Source organism: Amblyomma mixtum, chromosome 1 (assembly GCF_055824585.1).
Source record: "Amblyomma mixtum isolate Tamu chromosome 1, ASM5582458v1, whole genome shotgun sequence".
NCBI classification, from domain to species: Eukaryota; Metazoa; Arthropoda; class Arachnida; order Ixodida; family Ixodidae; genus Amblyomma; species Amblyomma mixtum.
The window spans coordinates 311,345,326-311,368,401 of NC_143012.1; the positions used below are offsets into that span (position 1 = coordinate 311,345,326).

Genomic DNA, 23,076 nt, shown 5'->3' on the forward strand with positions numbered 1-23,076 from the left:
TGCTCTGTTAAAGGCTCGGTGCTTTCGATTCTATGTGTTTGTGTTCGAGCTCAACCATTGTCTGTGAAACCTTCTGCCTGCTTCATAGTTTTGCTTCGCTTTGTCCGATCTACGCCTCTGGTGCGTTGTAGACAATTCTGTTCACGACTCTACGTATTCCCCTTGCCACTTAAAGAGATGGTTGTGAGGGAAGCGTAACCGGAGCAGGCAAAGAGGCTGTGAGATGAGATTAGGAAATATGCTAGGCTTAACTGAAAATTATCGGAAGAGGCCTTTGCCGGGCACAAGGGCTTTACCTGCCTGATCATGATATTGTAGCAGAGAATACAAGTTTGTTCTCCCCCTCCTTCATTTTCACTTCTTTGACAAAAGCACTGCGCAAGTAGTTCATGCGCTAAACACCTTCTCTTGACATTGAGTTCTTAGTGAAAGCGCTGAGTAGAACTCGGACATCAGAGAAAAGCTTGCTGGATAAAACAAACAGCTTTATTCACCTATACTGAAACGCTCCATATGAGCCGCTCGTATATAATTATGAGAATATCGAGTCCATAAGGTATGGAATATTACGTAGAAATTCATACCTTGTCCGCACAAAGTCCATAAGCATTCCTCATAATTTCTGTAAGCTTTCCATGCAGTGTACATGACGTCATATATAGTCCGTAATTTTCCATACGTGCTTCCATATAGTCCATACCGACCCCCTATCCTCCATACTGAATAAATAAAATCTATATGGAAACGTATGGAATTATGGAACTCGTCATATAGAAACTTCCAGTAGGATGTCCTTTTTTGTGTGAGGCCTTGTACACAAACTGTTTCACGATACGCCAAGCACAAGAATAAGATGGTGCCGTTTTGATTTGCAGCACGTTCCTCCAGCTGTTTTTAGTGGCGGTGTAACTTTTTTTTCTTGCAGCTGGTGTGGAGCCGAGGGTGTCGGTACTTTAAAACGTCCTGACATGGTAATTAAGCATTTATATCACGAGCGCCCGAACGCACATAATTCGTTCAAATCGAAAGAGCACGTCCGAAATTCCTGCGTTATCAGGCGCGCCCCCGTGGCAGCTAGAGAGACCCGCACATTAGCAGGCCGTAGTGATGGAATACTTCGGGAATTGGTAGCGTATGATTTATATTTTCGTCCGTAACTGCATCTCGTATATTGCTTATGTTTATCTTACAACACTTCGACGCGTTGATGATGGGCGGATTCTGTGCGCACTAACAACCGAACGCTATCACTTACCTGTCTCATCTATTTCACGATACTGCAGGCCGGAATTGGCGCACTAAGGCATGCCGTCGCGACATAACTGCTGCCAACAAGAAGAAAGAGGGGAAGAGGCGTGGGATGATACACAGTACTAAACGTTTGGTATTGAAACATTTTTTTATTAAACACGACTTTCAAAATTGACTAGTGTTGTCTACTATTTACAACCGCGCATGGAAGTGCGAGTTGTGACGTAAGCGTCTGCATCGCTTTATAAACGCGGCCTTTTTCCTGCGCGGGGACAGGCAGTATTTTGGACACGGAAAATTATGAATAACGTGTGTCACTCACCAATATCCTTCTAACCAGCTTGTCGAGGCCGATGACTAGTAAAAGTCCTGTGCACCGTTCTCCGAGTGCAATGCAGAGGGCGTGACGAGAGTAGTAGTAAATGTTCAGTACATCTGTGAAGGGCCTCTGTAGGATAGAACTGAGTATTGTAACCTTCCACACCTCTCCTTGTGTATGCATAACCAGCAAGAAAAAAAAAAGTCTTTGTAACTGATAATGCCCTGCTCATAAAACGTAACAATAACAACAACAAAGAATGTACATACAATTCCAAAAGGAATAAGCCCTGCTATAATGGTCTCGTCCGTCCTGGCTGAAGCGAGACTTTTTATGAAACGACAGATAAACAATGAAGAATAAATGACGCTACAACGAAACACCTGCGCTGCAACACTGTCAGGTACCTGTGGATGCGTGAGTAAGAAAGTACGACGCATAAGAATACACACAAGAGGAAACCAGCGAATTGGCGAAAACATCCTTAGCACGATGTTCAGGAGGCCCGTGTGCTTCGAAAAAGAAAACAGAACGAGGCGGTAGCACGTACTGTGATGGACATTACATTCACTCCTCGCCAACTATGTACGCATATCATATCCCAGGTGGTCCGACCTGAACAAGAGTGGCTCTCTCACATTCGCAACCATGACGTCATCTCCTAGTTGCTCCTCATCCACCATGTACTGACAATAACTATGGATGGCTCACACGTGACACCATGAGCGCCATGGTGGATCACCACGCAGAACTTCCATCAAACTGCCATGTTGTAAGTGAAAATAAACGGATTAGAGAAGTGCATGGGCGTCCGGAGGGGGGGGGCAAGGGGGGGCGGCTGCACCCCCCTGGAAAATCACTCACTCGAACCGTGAGTGATGGCTGCACGCCAGGGGCGGTGGTGCGCTCAGTCAAAAGGGTAAAAGCAGCCCCGCATGGTCACATCTGCGAAATGCCGCGTCCGGGCGTGCGTCGTTCCGCCGTTTTCAAACCACGCCATCGTTAGCTCTACTGAAGGGCGACCTGTTCCAGACATACAGCGGCACCGGCGAGCATGTGTTTCGAGCCGCCTTGAGATGGGTGTCTGTTTCTTTGATCTCTAGAGAGATAGCGACACGGAGGCAGACAGTGCACGGGGCATCTTGTTTTCGCCTATCGTTACGCCGGTCACCGATGAATTCTTAAGGAGGGAAGGTAAAATCAGCCGTGTCCACCCCCGCTTTGTCGGGCTGCTCAGGGGCAAGCGGGCGATGAGTTGGCGCCGCCGCCGCTCGCTGTCTCCTCCGATCCACGGGTAGCCAGTTCGGTAGAAGCGCCGCTTTCAGAATCTCCGGCAAAGGGGATTAGCTGCTTTTGTTCACGGCGACGCAGTCTCCCGAGGCGCCCCCACACCAGCGTTCTTTGCGTCTTCTGCGAAAACCAGCGCCTTTGGTCAACGCAGCCCGATGGCGCCTGCCTGGCTCGCCTGTCACCTCTGGCTGGGCCTCAAATCACAACAGCGCCCATGTACTGTGCGTGTCAGTGCATGGTAAAGAGACCCAGGTGGTCGACATTACCCGGAACTCTGTACTACTCCATCCCTCATAGCCTGAGTCGTTTTGGGGCTCTGAACCCCATAAAAACACAAAAACAAATTTTCCGACTGGAGTGGCGAGTGTCCCTTCCCCTCGGAAGTTGCGCGGCGTTCCTTTCACCCCCAAAGTGCGCATTCGGGGATACTGCGGCAAGTAAGCCCTTGCACGTGTGCGCGCCTCTGTGTTTGTGCTTGGGTGTTTTTAGTGGCCGGTTGTCAGCGAAGCTGAGAACAACCAAGACAGCGGACGAGAAAACGACGAGCGGAGAGCAGTGTGTGTGCGGTTGCTCGACTGTGCGGATGCGCAAGCAAGATGGAGCGAGGTGTATGAAGCTGCGAGCGTGCATTTATCTTGTAAATAAGTTTTCGCTGTATATATAGTCATCTTTTGTTTTCAACGTACGCGTTCAACAGTTTTTCCAATCAATGTGTATGATGAGTGTGCACCGAGAGCGTGTAATGAAGCACAGAAGTGAATTTATCACACGTGTAATTACGCAATTCGCCCAGAAAAATCCGAGGCGCCTACAGTTGCTGTTCAAGGAAGACTGACTGAGTGACTGTAGTTGCGTGTTTGTGAACATATTGTGCTGTGTGCTGGTCATCAATCCGGGTGAGTCGAGAACCCGTATGCAGCAAGACTGAGCACTCTTCTCCACGAAGTGATATAGCATCTTTTTGCATTTTTATTAATTTTAGTTGTTTATTCGTTGATAAACTCCAATGTACCTCTCCTAGCCGCGCTTTAATTTGCTGTTTGTAATTTTTCTTTCATGTGTGCATTTTGTTTAATTTTTATTTATATATAAATAAATAAATTTACTCCGCAAATAGCGCCTTTCTGCTACGAACATACCCCCCCCCCCCCCCCCCCCCCCCCCCCCCCGGGGCACCAACGGGGCCCCCCCCTGCAAAAAATTCTGCGGACGCCCTTGGAGAAGTGCACAGGTTTCGCGTACTTTTGGTCCTTCAACATGGAGGACGCAATGACGTCGGTGCAAGCCATCTATTACGCTGCAGGATCGAAAAGGTGATGGTTTCCTCGCACGCCTGAACGTCAAGCAGGCTGTTGTTGTTTCAATACGAAGAGCGCGAGGCCATGGCGCAACTTTCGCGACCCTTACTTACGAGCTATCTTGATCCAAGCAAAAAACTTGTGGCCGGTCACAGAGCCTACGATTGGCACACATTATGTGATATAGCGCCCTTTCGTGTGGCCAATTTGTGTCCCTTAATTGTTGTTTACTTGCATGCATTGTGATATAGCGCCCTTTCGTGTGGCCAAGTTCGGTCCCTTAACTGTTGTTTACTTACATGCAATCTCATGCAACACAAAGATCTGCGTCGTCCGCGCCATCGCAGGGCTTCGTAAGTTTGCTTCACGTTGTGGGGTACAACATTTCACGCTGAATCTGCAACTGCTGCTCACAGAAAAACGACATAAAATAGTGAGGAATTCGATAAAAAATTGCTGTTGTTCGAAGAACCATCGGAGTTCCGCGATCCTTTTCCTGCCTGGCAGTCAAATACACGTGAACTGTGGGAAGCGTGTGCTGTGACATCTGAAGCAAGGATGGATTGGGACATGTATCCATGATTATAACAGACTAAAAAACGAAAACTTATCTAGCGTCTGAAATATACACGCTTCAGGATTGTACAAAATTGTGCGTAAATCTTTCACAGTCTTTACCGCCGCTGCGCACGAGATTCGCATGAGCGTTCCATCGTCATTTAAACTTAACGTAGACACACTGTCCACTGGTCAACACATGCCAACACGACCAGTTCCATTAACTCCCACTGACTGCATCGGAATGGGGTCACCATCGTGACCGCAGCCTGGGAGACACTCATAAACGCTATCCGTCGTTCCTGAGGCGTCAACTGAGCACAGTCTATGCGCGCTGCTGCTCACTGCTCGTCTTCCGACTCGTGCGCATGCGGAACCATGCTCAGGTCCGTCGTCTCGGTCGGCGGGGGCAGCGTGTAATTTTGCAACTGCAGCTCGAGCAGCTCGTCTTCAGCCGGCAGCGGCAAGAACGGCGGCCAGCCGCCGAGCACTTGCTGGGCGCTGAAGAAGGACCCCGGCACGTCGTGGCAGCCGTAGTCGTAGTAGTCCAGCTCGAAGCCGTCCTCGGTGCCACTTGTGCTGAGCTCGGAGAGGGACGCGGCCAGCGCCAAGGCTGCGCCGTCCCTTGCGCGCGAACCGGAGGCCACGCGGTCCATCAGGCCCAGAGGTGCCCGGCGGGTGGGGCCGGTGGAGCTGCGTCCGGCACCTTCGAGCGACTCGGCCGAATCCTCAGCAGCGCCTTCGCCGTTGGCCGAAAGGAGGGACTTGAGCGGCCTCGGCTTGAGCGAAGGCCGCGGCGTGCACGCCTGACTCTGGGGCTGCGGCGACACGGTGGCCACGGGCACCCGCTTCTTGGGCTGCGCAAAGGGACGGACAGAGGTCAGGGGATGGAGGCGAAATGCTAGAGGCCCGTGTACTGCGCGATGTCAGTGCACGTTAAAGAACCCCAGGTGGTCGTAACTTTCCAGAGCCCTCCACTACGGCGTCCGTCACAGCCTGAGTAGCCTTGGGACGTTAAACCACCTAAAACCTAATACCTGTGACCTGATTGCACGCCATACACCAGTCGAGATTGCCCGTTACATCTTGCAGTGCTCTTTTTCCATCTTTCTAATGTGTGAAGTTTTGAGACGGGTAGCAGGTGATGACGCAGGAAATTCTCAACAGCTAACAAGAATCTGGTAAATCTCATCCTTTTCTTGCGCCGATATTATTGGTAACAGTGGCAATTAACCATTGCGGTTAATTCCTCTGCACTTCGTCTATACTTTAATTCTTGGGGCGCCCGCTTTTGCGAAGTACTGCCGCCGATTCAGTAGTGCAGCCGGACATGTGGCATGCTGAAATTCGTAATTCTGAATTTAAATATGTCTATGGATGCAGTCTTAGAAGACTGCCGAAAATGTACAATAAACAGGAGAGCCAGAAGTCATGCTCGTTGCAGCTAGCATTGTCTGAATATTTTTTTTAATTTTTCATTAACGTTAAAAGCAACGTGCTCTTGAAAACGACTAAACTAAAATAAAACCAGCAGTCTATGGCAGCCATTGAATGTAATGCCTGCTTTTAAAAGCAGGTTTCTCAAACAAATCGGACAAATGCGTCCGTAACTTGTGGTTGCGGAAATGAAGCATGACTGAAAGGCCTGAACAAGTCCCACTGGTATAGCGTTCGGTCTCTAGCGTCAGTAACACTACTGAAAATACTAGTAATTGCCTTCATTACAACACTAAGAGGAGCACGAGGATTTTGTCCCAGTGTATAGTGGCGTCGTCAAAAAGGTAACACGAGGGCCTTTGATGATCCAACAGACAAGTAGAAGAAGGACGACATGGACGGAAGCGCTTTCGTCCAAGCCGTCCTTCTTCTACTTGTTCGTTGTCTTTTTGCGCTAGTTCATCAAAGATCATGGAAGACCAACCAGACTAACAGCAAGTGTAACATCAAGGTTGCCAAGGACTACACGTACCGCCGGTGTCGAGGACACCGAGGCCGTACAGATGGAGCCGACCGACTTGAACAGGCAGGCCTCGTCCATGTAGTCCTCGGGGCTCTCGCCCGACGACGCCTTCAGCGGAACCGCCTCAGCGGCAGCTGCCTCCGGCTCGTCGTCTTCGGCGGACACCTCTGAGATGGAGGTGAGCGAGCCGGCGGCCAGCAGGCGCACCGTGGGCCGCGAGTCCAGCCCGCCGTCGGAGCAGAGCGACTCCGAAGCCAGGCTGCGCTGTTTGCGCCGGCGCGACCGGCAGCAGCGGCTGTGGTACACGACCGTCAGCAGGCCCACCGTCAAGACAACGGCGCAGCCCAGGAGCGTGAGAAGAGCGTGCACCGACGACTGGAACGGCGCCAGGCGGGAAAGGCGCGGGAACTGGGAAGTGATGCTTGCCACAGTTGAGTCTGCAAAGTGTCGACAGACATCCGCGGAATTTACACACTTCGGCAGGCATCCAATGTTCGCACTTTAACCATTCGAACGTTTGGTAACGTGTGCAATGCGTGACAAACTACCTCCCCGTCCTGGGTTTTTTGCGCAAAAGACACGACACAAAAGAAAGGAGGTAGACAGGAAAAGCGCTTGTCCTGTCTACCTCGTTTCTTTTGTGTCGTGTCTTTTGCGCAAAAAAAAAAAACAGAATGCTTAGGCACCAACTAGCCTGCAAAAACATACCTCCCCGTAAACAAGACAAGGAAAATGAGGGGCTCGTTATGACATACATATCTGTTGGCTTCCTTCATATATATATATATATACATACCTCCCCATACGTTATTCTTGCCTTTGACCAAGTATATATTAGGCGTGCAGAAAGAGATGGACAAAGAAGTTGAAAGTTTCGCTGGTGACCACCTTACAATTTAAATGTGAACAGAATTGGAGCCTCGTCCAGTGTCATAGCTTGGATTTACTGGAAAGAAGCACTGTCAGCTTCTCTAAACGATGACGCAGGTATGAAGTTCAATCCTTTAGTTGCAACAAGAATATTCCATATCTGTTAAACAGACAGCGCGAAACACGTATGTTGTCCACAAACAGCCGATTCTTGTACGAACTATAGTGCAAGAATCGACTCTTTGTCGACAACATGCGTGTCATTCGTGAACACGGAGAACGGAGGAGCACTCACTGGTTTCCCAGAAGGAGATGCTGAAGCTCGCGGCCGCTTCTTGAGAGGAGTTTCGGGCGAGGGTGACGGTCACGAAGTCGATGCGGATGGGCCCCGACAGGGAGGTGACTTCGAACGGTGGCGGGCCATAGACTACAGACGGAACGGTCGCCAACAGAACACCCAGATGGGATGTGCCGTCGCGCACCGATATCTCACCCGAGCCGAGTATCACATCGGCCACTCGCACGGTCACCAGTCTGTCGCGCGAGAACGGCTTGAGCACCCAAGATATGGTGCTGTCCACGCATGGTGTCGAGCTGGTGAAGCGCACCGTGGCCCTCCTGATCACTGTTAGTGTACAGCCGCAGATGCAGTACGTCGATGGCAGTGGCGTTGTCGAGGTGGTGTTTTCCGCAGAGGGCGTAGTCTCTGTCGGTGGAAAGCAGCAGGGTTTTATTATAGGCAGCGTTTGACGTTCGCGCGCAAAAACAGGGTCACAAAAGACGCCGCACGTATACAGCGCAAGGATCAGAGTTAATTTTACTCATGGTAATCGCACGTGCGGTCCCACGGTCAGCACGATTCGAACTACCGGCGATACACTCAAGCAAGGAAGGCTTTGGCCACTGTTCCAACACACGGGCGACGCACCTGATACTGTCAACGGCCTTTAGAAATATGCCTAATATTTCATACTCAAAACCCCGTGAAAGCATTACCAGGAATTCGGGACAAGCGCTTATAGTTCCCCTGACTGCCACCATGTGGCGCATGGTTTTGAACATGCAGAAATGACAGGTTGTACATAATCCGTGACGTAGAAAAGTAAGGGAATGACTGAGTCGTTGCCATTGAAGCTTTATAGGCTACAAGGCTTAGCGGCACTGGCTGGATGCTGTTTCAGATTCCCGGTATCGACAATAGTAAAAGGCGAATCAGGCATGTCACTCGTCCCGTTTTCAAACACTGTGTCGGCAAACCAAACAGCGTGATTAAAAGACAAAGGGGAGTGGGTTGATGGCTTACGTTTTGCGAACCATATATTGTGTTTATTATGCAGGTAAGCGTTGCGCAATAAAGAGCTCGTTAACGCACGCACGCACGCACGCATGCACGCACACACACACACACACACACACACACACACACACACACACACACACACACACACACACACACACACACACACACACACACACACACGCACGCACGCACACACACACACACGCGCGCGCGCGCGCGCGCGCACATCAAGCTAGCAATCACTGAAAGGAGAGGAAAGCATTCTGGAATATTTTTTTTTATTATGATGGCCTTGATCGGAGTAAAAAACTAACTGCGCAACAAGCTTATTAGAAGATAACAGGCTGGAGAAGAAAACGAAACCGCACGATCGCCGATAGGATCCGAACCCACGACCTCGGCATTCCGCATGCAGGACGCTACCAACTGAGCTCAAGCGGTGGCTGTCTCACCTGCTGCTTTCGACAGTATTTGTGTCGAGCGTGGCCTAGCTAACCCTAAGAGTGCTCACCTGCGCCAGCGCCGGCCATGACGTGGAATGTCCTGCTCTACTGCAAGTGCCGTACAGAATGTGATCGAACGGGTAGGGCGGCAATGAGAGAACCCTCACTCTGGCCCTCAGGGCTCAACCAAAATGCTCTGTATGGCAGTGAACAAGCCAACAGACATTCCAAACACTGATAAACATCATCCATAAGAAAAAAAACAAGGCATGCCCCTATTCCTTCCTTGCTTTCAGTGACTCTTGACTTCTTTCATGTGACAGTAATTAGTGACCTAACCATGCGCTTCTTAGTGCGCCTAAATTTGCTCACGATAGCTGAACAGCCGAATTGTGGGTACACAAATGAGGACATCCTTATTTTCACGAATTCTTCGTTATAGGAAGTGGTTAGCAACGCTAAGCTTTACATAAAGCCCGAGATATCTGGCTTCAGATTGAAGTAGGTGCGAAGCGTAGTATAGGTGCGTACCTGGGCATGGAGCTAGCGTGCAGGGCCTGGTGTCATACGCGCTGCCGTAGCAGGCGCCGTCAGGGCGGCCGCAGAGTCGGAACCGCATCTGGCTCCCACGACCGCAGGAGCCGCTGCAAGGTCCCCACTCGGTCCAGTTGCCCCAGGAGGACCCTGGGATGCCTTGGTAGAAACACGAAGTTAGCAGCTGAATAAGGGGTTCTGCTTGATGATCAAACGACGCAGTCATCAGGAAACACGCGAGGGCGCGGCTAACGGGGTAGAGGTTACCTTCGCCTTGTTTTGAGGTGTAGTCGACCCAAAAATAATGGAACAGTTTTCTCCTCACTTAGCACCCATCTGACTCCAAAGTATGGATACGTTACATCATTCCGTTTTTTTTTACACGACATGCCAGCATGGAAGTACCTCCCGACTAAGGCACGATTGAGTGGTTGGATGGTGCGAAGTATCATGAATGTCTGGCAATAAACAATTCCTCGTCCCCTAAGAGATCTCACGCGAAATATATTCTCTGTGAGGATGTCCCTAGGCTCGAGTACGCCAGACAGAAATGGCATGAAAATAGTCTGAGCGTGGTTTGCAAGCCTCACTTATATGTTTCTACAGCTCTGCTCCACTCGTTTTAGGAGGTTGGGTGTGAGTCGCCTCTTAGTAAAGCACTCAACTACACGACTTCGTCCCTTGGCACCTCTTCAAAAACGAAAAAAAAAGAGAAAAATTAGCCGCTTACTCTCGAGGTGTGACGGTTGATCAGCGCTAGCTGACTCGCGAAAGGATTAACACAATGATGAAGCCACATATTACTGTCACCGCCGCTGATCGAACACAGTTAAATAGCCGCAGCAACCTATAAATAAACGGATTCGTGGCTGAGGCGAACTGTACTCTACATCCCAATCTGGGTTAAAGCATTCTGGTCGCATTCCGCTGCCCGGGCTGGCCTTCTTCGGAGGGTGAAGACAAGGGTAGAGTGATCATGTCCCCGAGCCGGCAGCTTTGTACATATGTATATAACTGGCTGCATTATTACTGCGGAAGGGGCATGCTGACGGGACCACGACGACGATGCGAAACCGGGGAATTTTTTTTAGCACAATTAAATGAGTCAATGTTTCACAACTGCTTGACTTCACAAGGTACCCTGGCCAATCCCCCACTGTGGGTATGTGCCACTCCAAAAGAGGACAACAAGAACAGCTATATACTAATACAGCCAGCGCTGTGAACAAAAATAAGAAAGCAGAACAGTTCGGAGCCATCGTATCTTGCGGTCAGACTGAAAATAGCCGCTCACTTTCAGCTTTGAGCCGTCATGCATACGTGTAGCCGTCGTAATTGCAGGCAAGAAGACAGAGGCGTGCTGAGCAATCCACTAGCGAGAGGTAAAGCACACACGCAGAGTGGCGCAATAACACGCGTTTCCAACGGGGCTCACCGGTGTCCAGTGACCAGGGCCGGCACTGCCGGAGCAGCTCGAAGACGGCCCCGTTGTGGGCGACGCTGACGTAGGCGAAGCAGAACTCGTTGTAGGCCTCGGGGAAGAGGTGGCAGCCCAGCGTGAGCGCGTGCTTGCCCCGCGGCAGCCGCCGCTCGAACAGGTAGCGCCACGGCGGAGAGGCGTGCGCAGGCACCCGGCGGGGACCCGGAAGGCCGTATACGCGGACCTTGTCGCGGTCCCTGCGCGGGCGATGGGACGAATGCCTTGAGTGTGTCGCATACTAACGCACCCACAACGATCACTGCGAGAGATGCTGCAAGTCGCGACCTGTACAAAAAAATTTTAGGCAATCTATAGACTGTCCATAGACTTCTGTCTATAAAGAGTATAGACTTTCCATAGACAAATCATAGAGAACAGTCTATAGAGAATACCAATGCTATAGACAGTGTATAGACAATCAATCGATTTATGGCCATACACTTTTAGTAGACTTTTTGTCTATAGAAAGCCTATAGACTATGAATAGACAGAAAGAAATGTGTATAGGAAGGCAATAAAGTCTATAAGCACTCTATAGACTGTATATAGACCAATTTTATAAGGGGACAGCGGAAAACTTGTAGCAGCGATGTCTGCGTTGGACGATACTTGTGACGTAGTATATGCCTGACACGTATATTGATGTTTTAATTAAACCTTGCATCTTCGACATAGTTATTAGTGTTATTACCAAAATGGTTAATGCAGCGCACACCCACAGTGGGGGTCTTAGCAAAGCTTGGGCGGCGACTTACCGGCGATGAAAATATTTTAATATGCTGACGCTGATTTAACCTAAAATAATTAATTTCCTTGACATGAGCAACTTCCCGACATACTTAAAGCGCATTTCCTTCCTTCATAGCCTCTTTTTCCACCACCAACGCGGTAAATGCTATTGTAACGTTCGAATGTGGTCCTTTCAAACTGTTGACTAATGGCCACACGTCATCCAATCGATATGAATCTATTCCTGATGCCCAGCACTTTTCAGTGGCATAACTTGTGTCTAGTTCGACGACCTCTATTTCCTGCAGATTGTGTGGACATTATTCGGAGGACGGATTTCGCACGGAGATATCGCGGATATAGCCGTTTAGAGCACACCTGCCTTAAAATTACACTGTGCGAAAGGCTGCGACGTCAAACGCACAGTGCCCGCATTAGCTGTCTGATGACCTGGAGGCAACATGCGCCTGCCATCTATCTGAGTACTCTTAATGTAAATGTTCATCTAAGTCTGCATTTCGATTATTACTATTAATTACCTTTATTTTGAAAAATAAAAAGCGGTTCGAGTGATTGGCGCACTGTCATCGTTGGTACATAGGCCAATATATAGCGGGGAATCGCCGGACGGACGGGATGGCGTACTTGCTGCAGGTGGTCGGGTACCGGTATAGCACGTTGATGCCGTCGTGGCAGCTGGAGATGGCCGCCTGCGCCACGTTGAGCATGTACCGTGAGCTCCACACCACCCGCACCGGCACACTCTCGGACACCAGCGGAAGCTTGGGGCCGTCGGCGCACGACAGCCGCACCTGCGTCACGTGGCGACAACGGAGATTTGTTTTGGGTGAGTATTTAGGCTGTCTCCGAATAATGTTTAGTGAGAATTTGCAAGGCTCAGTGAAAATGTACCTAAGGCAGCTTGTACACACCACTCCGCTTATGTAATGCATCCGGGTGTTGTCAGGGTCTTGGGTACCTTCTATAGTTAAAAAAAGCAACGTAATCATTCTCTATATCGTGTATATGTGCCCGTGACGGGCAAGGTATAGAAGCGCTACTACATGATTCCACTAAAAAAAAAAAGCCGCGAAGGCTTATCTTGGTCATGCGCTGCGAACATCCGCAATTGCACGCGACAAGGAATGCACCACGCTGTTTGTTTCTCGTGTGTTTTTATACTGCAAGCTGTCATGGTAGATTATAAATGGCGCACAGCGTGGTTAGCTTGATGTATTCCCTTTTCTGTCATCATAAATGACACGAGAACATATGTACAAAAAATAAAAGGAAGTTACTGGTGGAATCAGACATGTGCGTATGTGATAATGTCTAATGTCGTTGTCTGTTGAGATCCTTATGTTGTGTTGCTGTTTCGCGAGTCTGAAATTTTATATTTTCGCCTCAAGGCTTAGCTAAAACCAAACACTGTCTCCACAGTGGAGAAGCGCATCCGCATGCATATCTTAGGCACCAAGGGTCCGCAGCTTATATCAGACATCTTCCCCGTAGGTTCCATGCCACTGCGAGCAAGTTGAGAGAACGAGCATATATTAAGATGACTTTTCCATTTTTCTTGATCGCGAGGATTACACCAGCTCATGAAGGAGGGAATGCACAAGAGATGTCCTTCGCATTCCAAACGCATGTGATGCTTTGGCAGAGGCGTCGTGCTAGTGTTCAAAGTGAGGCCATTAGTAACTTCACTGCTTCCAAAGCTGCGTCTGTTTGGTCGGCTGTGTGTGTCCTCGTTGAATCGTTTCAATTACTAAAGCTGCCAATGCTCTATAACAAGCCTGCGACGGTGTGCTCCTGGCGGGTAACGACAAAGTTTTTACATTGGACGCAGTCGCAGCGTCATGTGAGTGAAACCTTAACCGATCTCGAAACTACCCTCGGTTTTTCGGGCGGAAAGCGAAGTTAAACCGTGTTCCATCACGCGGTGATCTGAAACGCAGGTCCTCATCGTTCGCGCACCTGATAGTATCCGGCCCTGTCGAAGGCCTGGCAGTCCAGAGTGACGTCATGGCTGCGCAGTTCGGCCCAGCTGGCCAGCGGTTTCTGGTCGACCACGGTGTCCTGGAACCACGACTGGGGCTCCGGGTGCGCGCCCCGGTACACCAGCGACACCACGAAGCCGTAGTCGTCCTGGTGCAGCGGCGCGCAGCGCAGCCCCGGGAGCTCGAACGTCACCACCACGTCCGAGCCGTACGTCTCCAGGATGAGCGGCACGTGTGTCACCACCTCGGGCCACCGCACGAACGTGTCGCGCGTCGAACGCGCCAGCACAGTCTCCTGCGGAGAGGTCGCGAGGCAGGTCACACACCATTGAGTGACAGAACTGGTTGGAAAACCCTTCGCTCATTCAATAATTACATGGTCCACAGCCCAGTTTGTGACACAAGTGGCTGTGATGTGACAATAGGCCATCCGCTTTGTGAATGTCCGGTGTTTAACGCCGAAATACAAACACCGTGCTGCGATATAGACCGTCTGGCCACAGCGACCGACAGACCTCAGTGCACACGATGCACTGTTTCGATTCCGGAGGGCGTCTTCTTGTACGACGGGCAGTGATGCACGTGTGTCCTTAGCCAGCAGCAGCTATATGCAGTCTAGGCGGTGTCTGAGCTTATACCCTGCCTCCTCACCACATCTCTCTTTTTCATCTCTCCCCTTTACATCCCCTCTTCCCTTTCCCCCAGTGCGGGGTAGCCAACCGTAACTCTTTTTGTTTTTTCTTTAACCTCTCTGCACTTCCTCCCCCCCTCTCTCTCTCTCTCTTTGAATGGAGTAAAAGCTGGAGGTCGTATTTTAATGTCTTAGCATTAGAGTTGTCGACACACCATAACCCCTTCGATGGCTGAGACCAAGTTCGCTGACTGATCGAGAGAAGTCACGTGACTTTGTAAAGTCACCACCTAGATTCTAAACAGTAAACTATACAGAGAATCGAAATCAAAAATTAGAAAAGTGATATATACGCAAATATCGGCACAGTCACAGCGTAGCGGATACATGGTACTGCAGCTATCAGTCCGAACACGGCGGTCGATGAACTGACAGTTGCCAAGAAACTGACACTGAAGTTGCAACAGAGGCCGCGACAGATGTTAAATCTGCTGTCACCGCATTCCACTATTAAGGTGACTGAAGCGTCCCCATAGTTTTTAGCACCATGGCAGAGAAAGTGAGAAAGAAGGGCATCTTTGTTGAAACTTCAGTTGGTTGCATTCAATGCGGCTGCTGGGACTTAAAACCAGGCAGTGCAAAGCAAGTGCACCAGCACTTTGTAGAGACCAGTTTCAGTAAGTTGGCCACTCCTGCAAAGCAAGTGGATGAACTGGGTGGATCATAGGGACTGATCTGGAGTGGCCTGGAAGCAAAAGGCAGTTTCATGGAACACATCTCTCGTTGTGATACTCGCCGCAGTGTTTGAAAGTGCCTGAGTGGGGAGCAGGTAGAAAGAAGCGACTTAAGTAAGCCCCTGCGCAAAGATATTTTTAAACTGAAGTTTGCTAGTGTACTCTACAAAATATCGCTAGATGTGTTACTAGAAATGCACATATAAAATAAGACCGCTCCCCCGAACTCTCCACCTGCACAAAGTTATCTTGGAAGGACCGCAATAAAACAATATGTATAGATATTTTTACCTGCACTGCCAGATAATAGCGTAAACACCCTGTCGCACGTGCTTACTTGCTCTGGGGCACCATTAGGTGCCCGGTGAATTTCATGGCTGCACCAATTCTTGGAGACGAGATATTATTTGTGCGTGCGTGTGTGTGTTTATATAAAAGTTATGCTCAGTGCATAGAATTTAGATAATGTTCCCTTACTCGTAACCTTTGAGGGCAACTTGCTTAATTTGTCTAACTCAACTGGCTCTGCGCGATCAAAACTCCAGCCTCTCAAGTTTGGCACCTAAGAGTCAAACTCATTTTCTCACTATATTGCTGTGCTAAACGCAGTTAAGATACAAACTAATCACATCGTCAGTTTTGAGAGCACCTCGCTTCTTTTTTCTTTATTGCTGCCGCCCCGCCACCCCTATTGGGCCCGCGTTTTTTAAAGTTCCGACTCTCCAATTCAGAATCCGAGAGTTGGACTCAGTGCCCCCTCAAGCAGGCGCCTTCCCGCACTCTCTGCCTCTCTCTCGTCGCTAACTGCATCTGAGGGCCAAACTTTTCTCCCCATGGAGCCGTTCCTTTGTCTGGCGGCACAAGAAGTACCGCAGGGGCAGGACACGGGCCGTATATAAGGGTCGTCAGCCGCACGCCCGGAGGCCCCAGCCCGAGCGCGCGCGCATGAGAAGGGTCCTCTGATGAATGACCACTTCCCTCCGCCCGTGCCTGCCTGCAGGTTAAAAGCCCCACACCCTCCGCTCCCTCTTTACGAGTCCCCGCAGGATTGGCCGCAGCGGTGGCCGGCCCTTCTCTTATCAATGTCAGCGCCAAGCGCGCCCGGTGTCCGCGGCTGCCGAAAAGCGAGCACGCCTCTGCGCGTGTACAAACCTTACCGCGGTGCTAGTGCTAGCGCGATCGATGAGCACAGCGGCCTTGCTGCGTACTAAGCGCGCTTTCATGAGCGTTGCTTTATTGCTCTTCCTTCCGGGCGCTTGTATGCGCACGTATCAATGCTCGCGCACGCCGGCATCCGGTTTTTATTTTCCTTTTTGTATACACATGCATATAGAGGGCTTTTTTTTCTCCTTATTTCGCATATGTATATGCGTATACCTGCCCTGTGCGTTCCTCTGTGATACCTCGAGCGGAGCTGTGATTTGGTTTCCCGCCCAAATTAGTTTCGGATTACGTTGGTTCCGCGGGTCACTAATGATAAATGATGTAGCAGGGGGAACTTGATTAGGTGCCTCTTATGGCATGGTGTAAGCGATATTGGCTTCACCAGTCACAGCTCGCGACAGCTGCCGCGCACTGGTGCCCTAATAAGACGTCATTCTGTGTGACTTCAGTACCGCCAGGTTGAGATATTTCATCAAAATTAGGCCAGACGTATATATGACCAGGTCAGGGCTACATACACATGCCTTCAGTGATCATGTTCGTGTCAGAAATGCATTTGGAGTTTAAAGATTATTCATTTATGATGAGTTTCTTTATCCTGAGGACAGCTTAGGTATATGAGGAATTTCTGCAGGCTTTCGCACTAGAAAAGTTTTTGCGCTTTGCATTGTTTGTTACATGAAAGCCATGTAGTCATCAATATAGGCTATCTCCTAACACTTTTAGAAAATTTATAGTTTAATGGTTGGATTTGAGTCTGCTGCTTGGAAATCAAAGATGTTGCAATCTACGCTACTTGAAGGGCTTACTTTAGGGTTTGAAGGTTAATTTTAGGGTTTACTTCATGAAGGAATAAAAATGCAACTATGAACATGGGTCGTTATCGAACGGACGTTTTTGAAGATTGGAAGCGTCAGTGAGAACGCTCCGGTGCCGAGCACACCGCGTGCGGAGGGTTTTACGGCTCGTTTCGCACCCGGCAAAGCATCCAGTGGTCAGGCTAACAGGCTAGCTTCCATTGACTGCGTTCTACCGCTTCTCAGCATGGCCGGACACATGTTGGGTTTGGGTTTGTGGGGAAATATGAGAAGTGGTTTTAATGAATGTTAGCTTGCGAAGACTGCCTGTTTTAACTTTTGCCTAGTTATCCGGGTTGCCTGTTGTACACTCAATTACAGTTTAAGCTGAACACCAAGTCGGCTGCTATCCACTTGATCACTATCCTGTGCTGCTCCTCCACGGTGCAACATAGTTATTTAGTAAATGTCTCTTCTGGTGAATGCATTAGCCAAGAAGGTAACACATCCACATGTTATAAACCGTGTTTTCGTGGCGTTTAAAGTGATTAAAAATGTAGCAGCACCATTTCTATTAATAGAATACGCGTTTGTTTCTTTCTTCCGACTTCCTGACGGGACGATTAACCGAAAGTAGTACCGATCAAGCCGCCCTGTGGCCAGGCGATGTTGTCCTTCAATCGTATGCAAGTATAGTTCTATTTATCTGTTCTAATTTTTTTCCTCCAGTCATGGTTTGCAACCGAGCATTTCTTTGGCATAAAGCAGGGGGAAGGTTGTGTCTGTTGGAGTTCGGTGTGTCATGCTGTGGTGTAGTGCGGGGGCACTCATAGAGGTGCACTGCTATTGACACATAAATACGCACGTTTCTTGTGCACGCACGTACACCCTCAACATAAGGGAGTAAAATGGGAGTAAAGCTGTCATCTAGCCCAATCCGTTTTGTAAAAGGGAGTGCGCTAGAGGACAACTTACTCCCTTTTCACACCCATATAGGTGTATTCGTGTTTGTAGAGTGTAGAGCAGACATACGAGGTTGCTGTTACGGGCTAGTTGGTTAAGCGTTGCTTGAAAGGGAAGAGTGCAAACACAGTACAGAGGAACTGTCGTGTCTGTCGTGTACGATCGACACATGCTCCTGTCCAAAGCACACGCACGCACCCCGTCGGCGGCGACCAGTGCGAAGGCGTATCTGCCGGCGCGGTGCACGAGTCCGCAGGCGAACACCGCCCGGCCCGTGGATCCCCGGCGGGGCAGGTCGGTCTTGGCGAGCACCGTGCCGTCCCGGGCATCTGCCACGTGCGCTATGAGGCCCCCGGCGGGTCCGCTGCCGGCGGCGCCACGCACCTCGGGCAGCCCGTACTCGACGGTCAGGTCGCCCGACAGCGACACGTACTGCTCGGGCCCGCGCACCCAGTAGCTGTAGCGGCCGCCGCTGTCGTCGTCACCGTCCGGGGCGTCGACTGCCGGACCGGGCTGGCTCAGCGCCGCGGCGCTTGCTGCGTGCATGGAGAGACACAGTCAGAGTCGCATTAGGAGTTCGGGACGCTTTGCTGCGCTTCGCCCCTTCTGCATTTGCAGCGCAATGGAAAATACAGATAATGCAAATCTGCTGTAACAGTTCCAAGCAGAACGTTTCCTGGATCAAATTAAGGTTTTCTAGTTCTAAGAGACGGTTACAAACGCCACGTTATGAACAGACAAGGGTTCCAGGGTAAGGAGACTGTAGAGGGGGATCCTTGGCAGGCTAATGAATACATCATAACAAAACGGGACCGCAGCGGTGGTCCAGTCGTCTGAGCATCCGCCTCGCATGCGGGAGGCGCGGGTTCGATCCCCAGTGCCGCCGCATACCCACCGGTGATACAATGGCTAAAAGCTTTCCCCTGGTCTGATGCTCAGCTTCTTTAGGGCGAAATGCTTGGGAAATGGTTCTTTGACTCCACCTTGAATGGAAGAAAATATCTTGTGCCATGGCATTCTTTGGCCACAGATGCCCTTGCGCCATAAAAATCCATAATGGTCATCATCATCATAAAAAACAGTAACAACAAATGCATCACACTGACCACAAAGGATTAAAAGCAAGCTGAACAGCTCTGAGAACTCGACGAGCAGTGTTAAGGAGCCTCGGTTATAACATCTCTGGTCTGATGAATGTAAGGAAGGGCCGTGAGAAGTTCCGTATCTGAATGACCCACTCGCCTCGTACATTAGCAGTTCGGAATGGTTCGGAAGAAGTGATTCGGAGTGTCCTTTGCTTTAGGGAGCATGATTCGCATTCGTGTCATGATGCCACCGCAGTGCGGGTTAATATACGGGTACAGGTTCACACGCTGTGCGTGCAAAGTACAGTCATGAGCAATATGACAGGGAACAAACTTTTCGCAAAAAATGGCGACTTTTCTGGTTATTTCTCCCGTAAATTTGAGAATGACTTGTGCGTATTATATACAAAAAGTAAAACCAGTTAGTAAGCAGAAAAAAACTGTGCTTGTGACAGGTAATAATGAAGTAATAAATAAATGAACGTTCGAACTTTGTTCCCTCTCACATTGCTCACCACTGTACCTTTCTACGAGCAAGCGTTATGACTTGCGGACTGTCCGGTCTGGCTACAAAAACACAGCTAATAACAAAAAAAAAATAGAAAAAGAAAATCAAAGATAAAAATTTAATGCAGTGATTGAAATTGCAGAGGCGGGTTTCTGTAAAATGCTAAGATCAAAGCGACCGCGCTGCTGCACTGCTACGCACACACCTGCGTCATCAGAGCGGCGGAGCCGCAATCAATAACTTATGGCGTAATTGCGCACTCGAGTTACGACATCGGTGCTCCGAAGTGGACGCCGCAAAAGGCGAGGGGCGTGTGTTTTGAGGGGGCGCTCTCGAATTCGCCGCCCGAGCAGCGATGGGTGCGGCCCCGAAGAGGAGCGTTGCGCACCCTTGCACTGGCAGTTCGGCGGCAACTTTTCCGTACACTGCGTACGCGCGAAGCACCGCCATGAAGTTTGAACAGACCGACTGAAAATGCCTCGTGCTGTTCAGATACCTTTAAAGCAAGCTAAACTGCTTCGGACAAAGGGCTATACTTGCCATAGCAAGCAGTCTTACAGTGTTGTTTCCCTTCAAGAGCGCAAAACGAATTGTTTCATAATGTGTCCAAGACTTCTTCGCAAAGTTTCGTTTCCCTTACGCTACTGGCGTACCGCACGGTGCGTATATAGTATGTATGGGTACGCGGTTCTCCTGTTCATCTTGAGGACACGCGTGTTCTCACGTACCCAACCGGGCCTCTGAATGCTACTCTTAGAGTTACCCAGTTACGTTCACAGATACATTCAAACCACTCGGCATATTATTCTGTACGATGTTATTGTTGTCATGAGAGAAAGCAAAACGGAGTCGTACTTGAGAATGCCACTGAGAGCAGATTTCGAAGGCGTGCGTAGCGCTTGAAGACATTCAAACCTTTTTCTTCCGGGGTGGGGTCAAGATTAATTATCTGCGACGATATAAACTAAAATATCACTGACAGAGTGGTCTTCATTGAACTTACCAGCAGGATAACCGAGACACATGGACTAGCAAAAGCTCGTTTGAAGAGAGCATCACGTGTTTAGGTTTTTGGTGAGTTAGTGCCCTGTCAAGACAAAGAAAAGAAACGATGAAATCAATCGGGAAGGAAGACAGCTAAGAAGGAAGAGCGTCAGGAATCAGGCTATAAGTATACAGGTTAGTGCCGCCGACGCTGTCACTTCCCGAGCACTTCCCGAGTGACTTCGAAGCACCGGGGTGATGCACGGTAGACGAACTCCGCACCCGAATCTCGATCGAATTTCCGCGCTGAGACACAAACGAATGCCACCCGTGCCACTCTGTGCTCGCGTTGCCTGGTTACGATTGGCCGCGTGTTAAAACTATGTAGCGGCGTCGGTACAGGGGGAGTTCCTCCGGGAATCAATAAGAGAGACGGAAAACCCCCTCCCTGGCAGCCCAATGGCGCGGCAGATGGCAATCGGTCGGCGCGTGCCACGCGTGCGAACCACGCGACTGTGCCGGCGCCTCAGACGGCACCGCCGCCACCCGGAACACGCTATCTGGACTTAGGGGGGGTCTGCACCTGACGTCATAGAGTGACGTCAGGCGAACGACGCACGCAACCGCGGAAGGGCTGCAGATATTAAATCACCTTAGAGACGAACATTGATCACCATAACAATGTACTGCGGCAGGCAACATAAAAGAATGGTAGAGCTTTCACGAGAGCGCTTGGTTACTCACGACAGCGACTGTCGTTAAATAAGGCCTCAAATAACCCTTACACGCTCCCCTTCCTCGTGATCGCTCTTCTTGCTGAAAAAAAGAAAAACGTTTTCATGGTGATTTCATCAGATATCCTGCAACCGAATACTGGTACGTTTAGTGCCGTTGGAAATAGTGACGAGAGCGCTCACCTCCATCCGATCAATGAGCTTTTCTCTTATAAGGACAGCAGGGCAGCCGCTAGTTCACACCTTTGCATAGATAGTGCGGTAGCCAAAATAAAGGCAAAACGACCGCAGTCCCATCGACAGAGAGGTCTTTAAGATCGCTTATCTCTGCCAAACAAATCGATCCTAATTTCTCTGCCGTTTTTCCAGAAGTGCGAGAGGTATACCACTATAACGTCTTTTGAATGCCCTTGTAGCGCGCGGCAAACGTAGCGTGCACGCTACAAAGAGACGCCTTATCTTCCCCCGCTTCGCTGCTCACGCGGGGGAACGTGCAATCATGGCGCCTGCCCGGAATTAACTCGTGCCTTAATGGATGTCTCTCATACATGAATCACGCACGGAAGCAGCAGCAGCGTAGCGGTGCGTGCATGTATGTGGCGCGGCCGAGGAGGTCACGTGGCATGGCGAGTGTGGCGTCACAGTGGCAGGCGCAACCAAGGGCGGGGCGGCCCTCCAGGGACCCCCGAGCGTGTTTCACGGGCCAGACATGCGCGCCAGATCGATGCCTCTGTCGTCGGAAAACCGCTGCGGCAGAACAGAGACCGACGCTGCTGCCACGTGCGTGCCACTGCGAGTCCATTCATGCTCCTATAGTCTGTCGTGGACGGCACACTATACGTGGCCAGAAAGCTTTGATGGAAAGTAGCCGGGCCAGTTGGTACAAGATTGCAACGAAAGCAGCACGAAGAAAAAGGGAAAGTGACGAGAAGAAACCAGACACAAGCGCTGTTTTCGCTGTAATTCTCCGCTTTATTTTTTGCGCTCTCCAAAGGAACTGCTTCGCTTTTAAAGACCATATGCCAGGTGTTTCAGGAAAGCCCGCTAGTAACTGTTAAAAATAGGCTTTTTCAGGTATAAAGATGGCTTCTGCGGCATAGTAATACCAGCCTTGGTGGACAACTGAAAAAAGGTGAATCATGCTACCTAGTAAGCGGGTTAGCTAAGTTTTGATAGTTAATACCCCTGTCAAGCGGGCAAGTTAAGTGCACTTACGGGGAGTGCGCTTCGGCATCCCGAGTAACACTTTGGGCTACGCGGTGCTATACGGGAAACCAAAGTGCACTCATAGTAAAAAAAAATGGCGACAGAAAATGAGCGGAATTTCTGAACAGGACGATGGAAAAGAAAAAAAAGACTCATAATATTTGATTGGTTAACGTGATAGCGCAAATAAAACTAGGTTCAACAGTTTTTAGCGATGAAAAAAAATGAAAATAGAAGA

General features: G+C 49.9%; 1 protein-coding gene across 1 annotated transcript in view; it reads right to left on the bottom strand.

Moving 5' to 3' along the window:
• Positions 1 to 4,078: 4,078 nt before the first annotated feature.
• Positions 4,079 to 23,076, bottom strand: part of gogo (thrombospondin-1 like protein golden goal) — a 28,006-nt gene continuing 9,008 nt past the window's right edge. Inside the window, exons 2-9 of the mRNA XM_089566909.1 lie at positions 18,520 to 18,857; positions 14,010 to 14,327; positions 12,678 to 12,844; positions 11,259 to 11,500; positions 9,821 to 9,982; positions 7,842 to 8,252; positions 6,686 to 7,113; positions 4,079 to 5,573 (exon numbers count right to left, since the gene is read on the bottom strand). Of these exons, the coding sequence (XP_089423035.1) occupies positions 5,058 to 5,573; positions 6,686 to 7,113; positions 7,842 to 8,252; positions 9,821 to 9,982; positions 11,259 to 11,500; positions 12,678 to 12,844; positions 14,010 to 14,327; positions 18,520 to 18,857 (2,582 nt within the window). The 3' untranslated portion in view covers positions 4,079 to 5,057. The remainder of the gene's footprint in view (positions 5,574 to 6,685; positions 7,114 to 7,841; positions 8,253 to 9,820; positions 9,983 to 11,258; positions 11,501 to 12,677; positions 12,845 to 14,009; positions 14,328 to 18,519; positions 18,858 to 23,076) is intronic.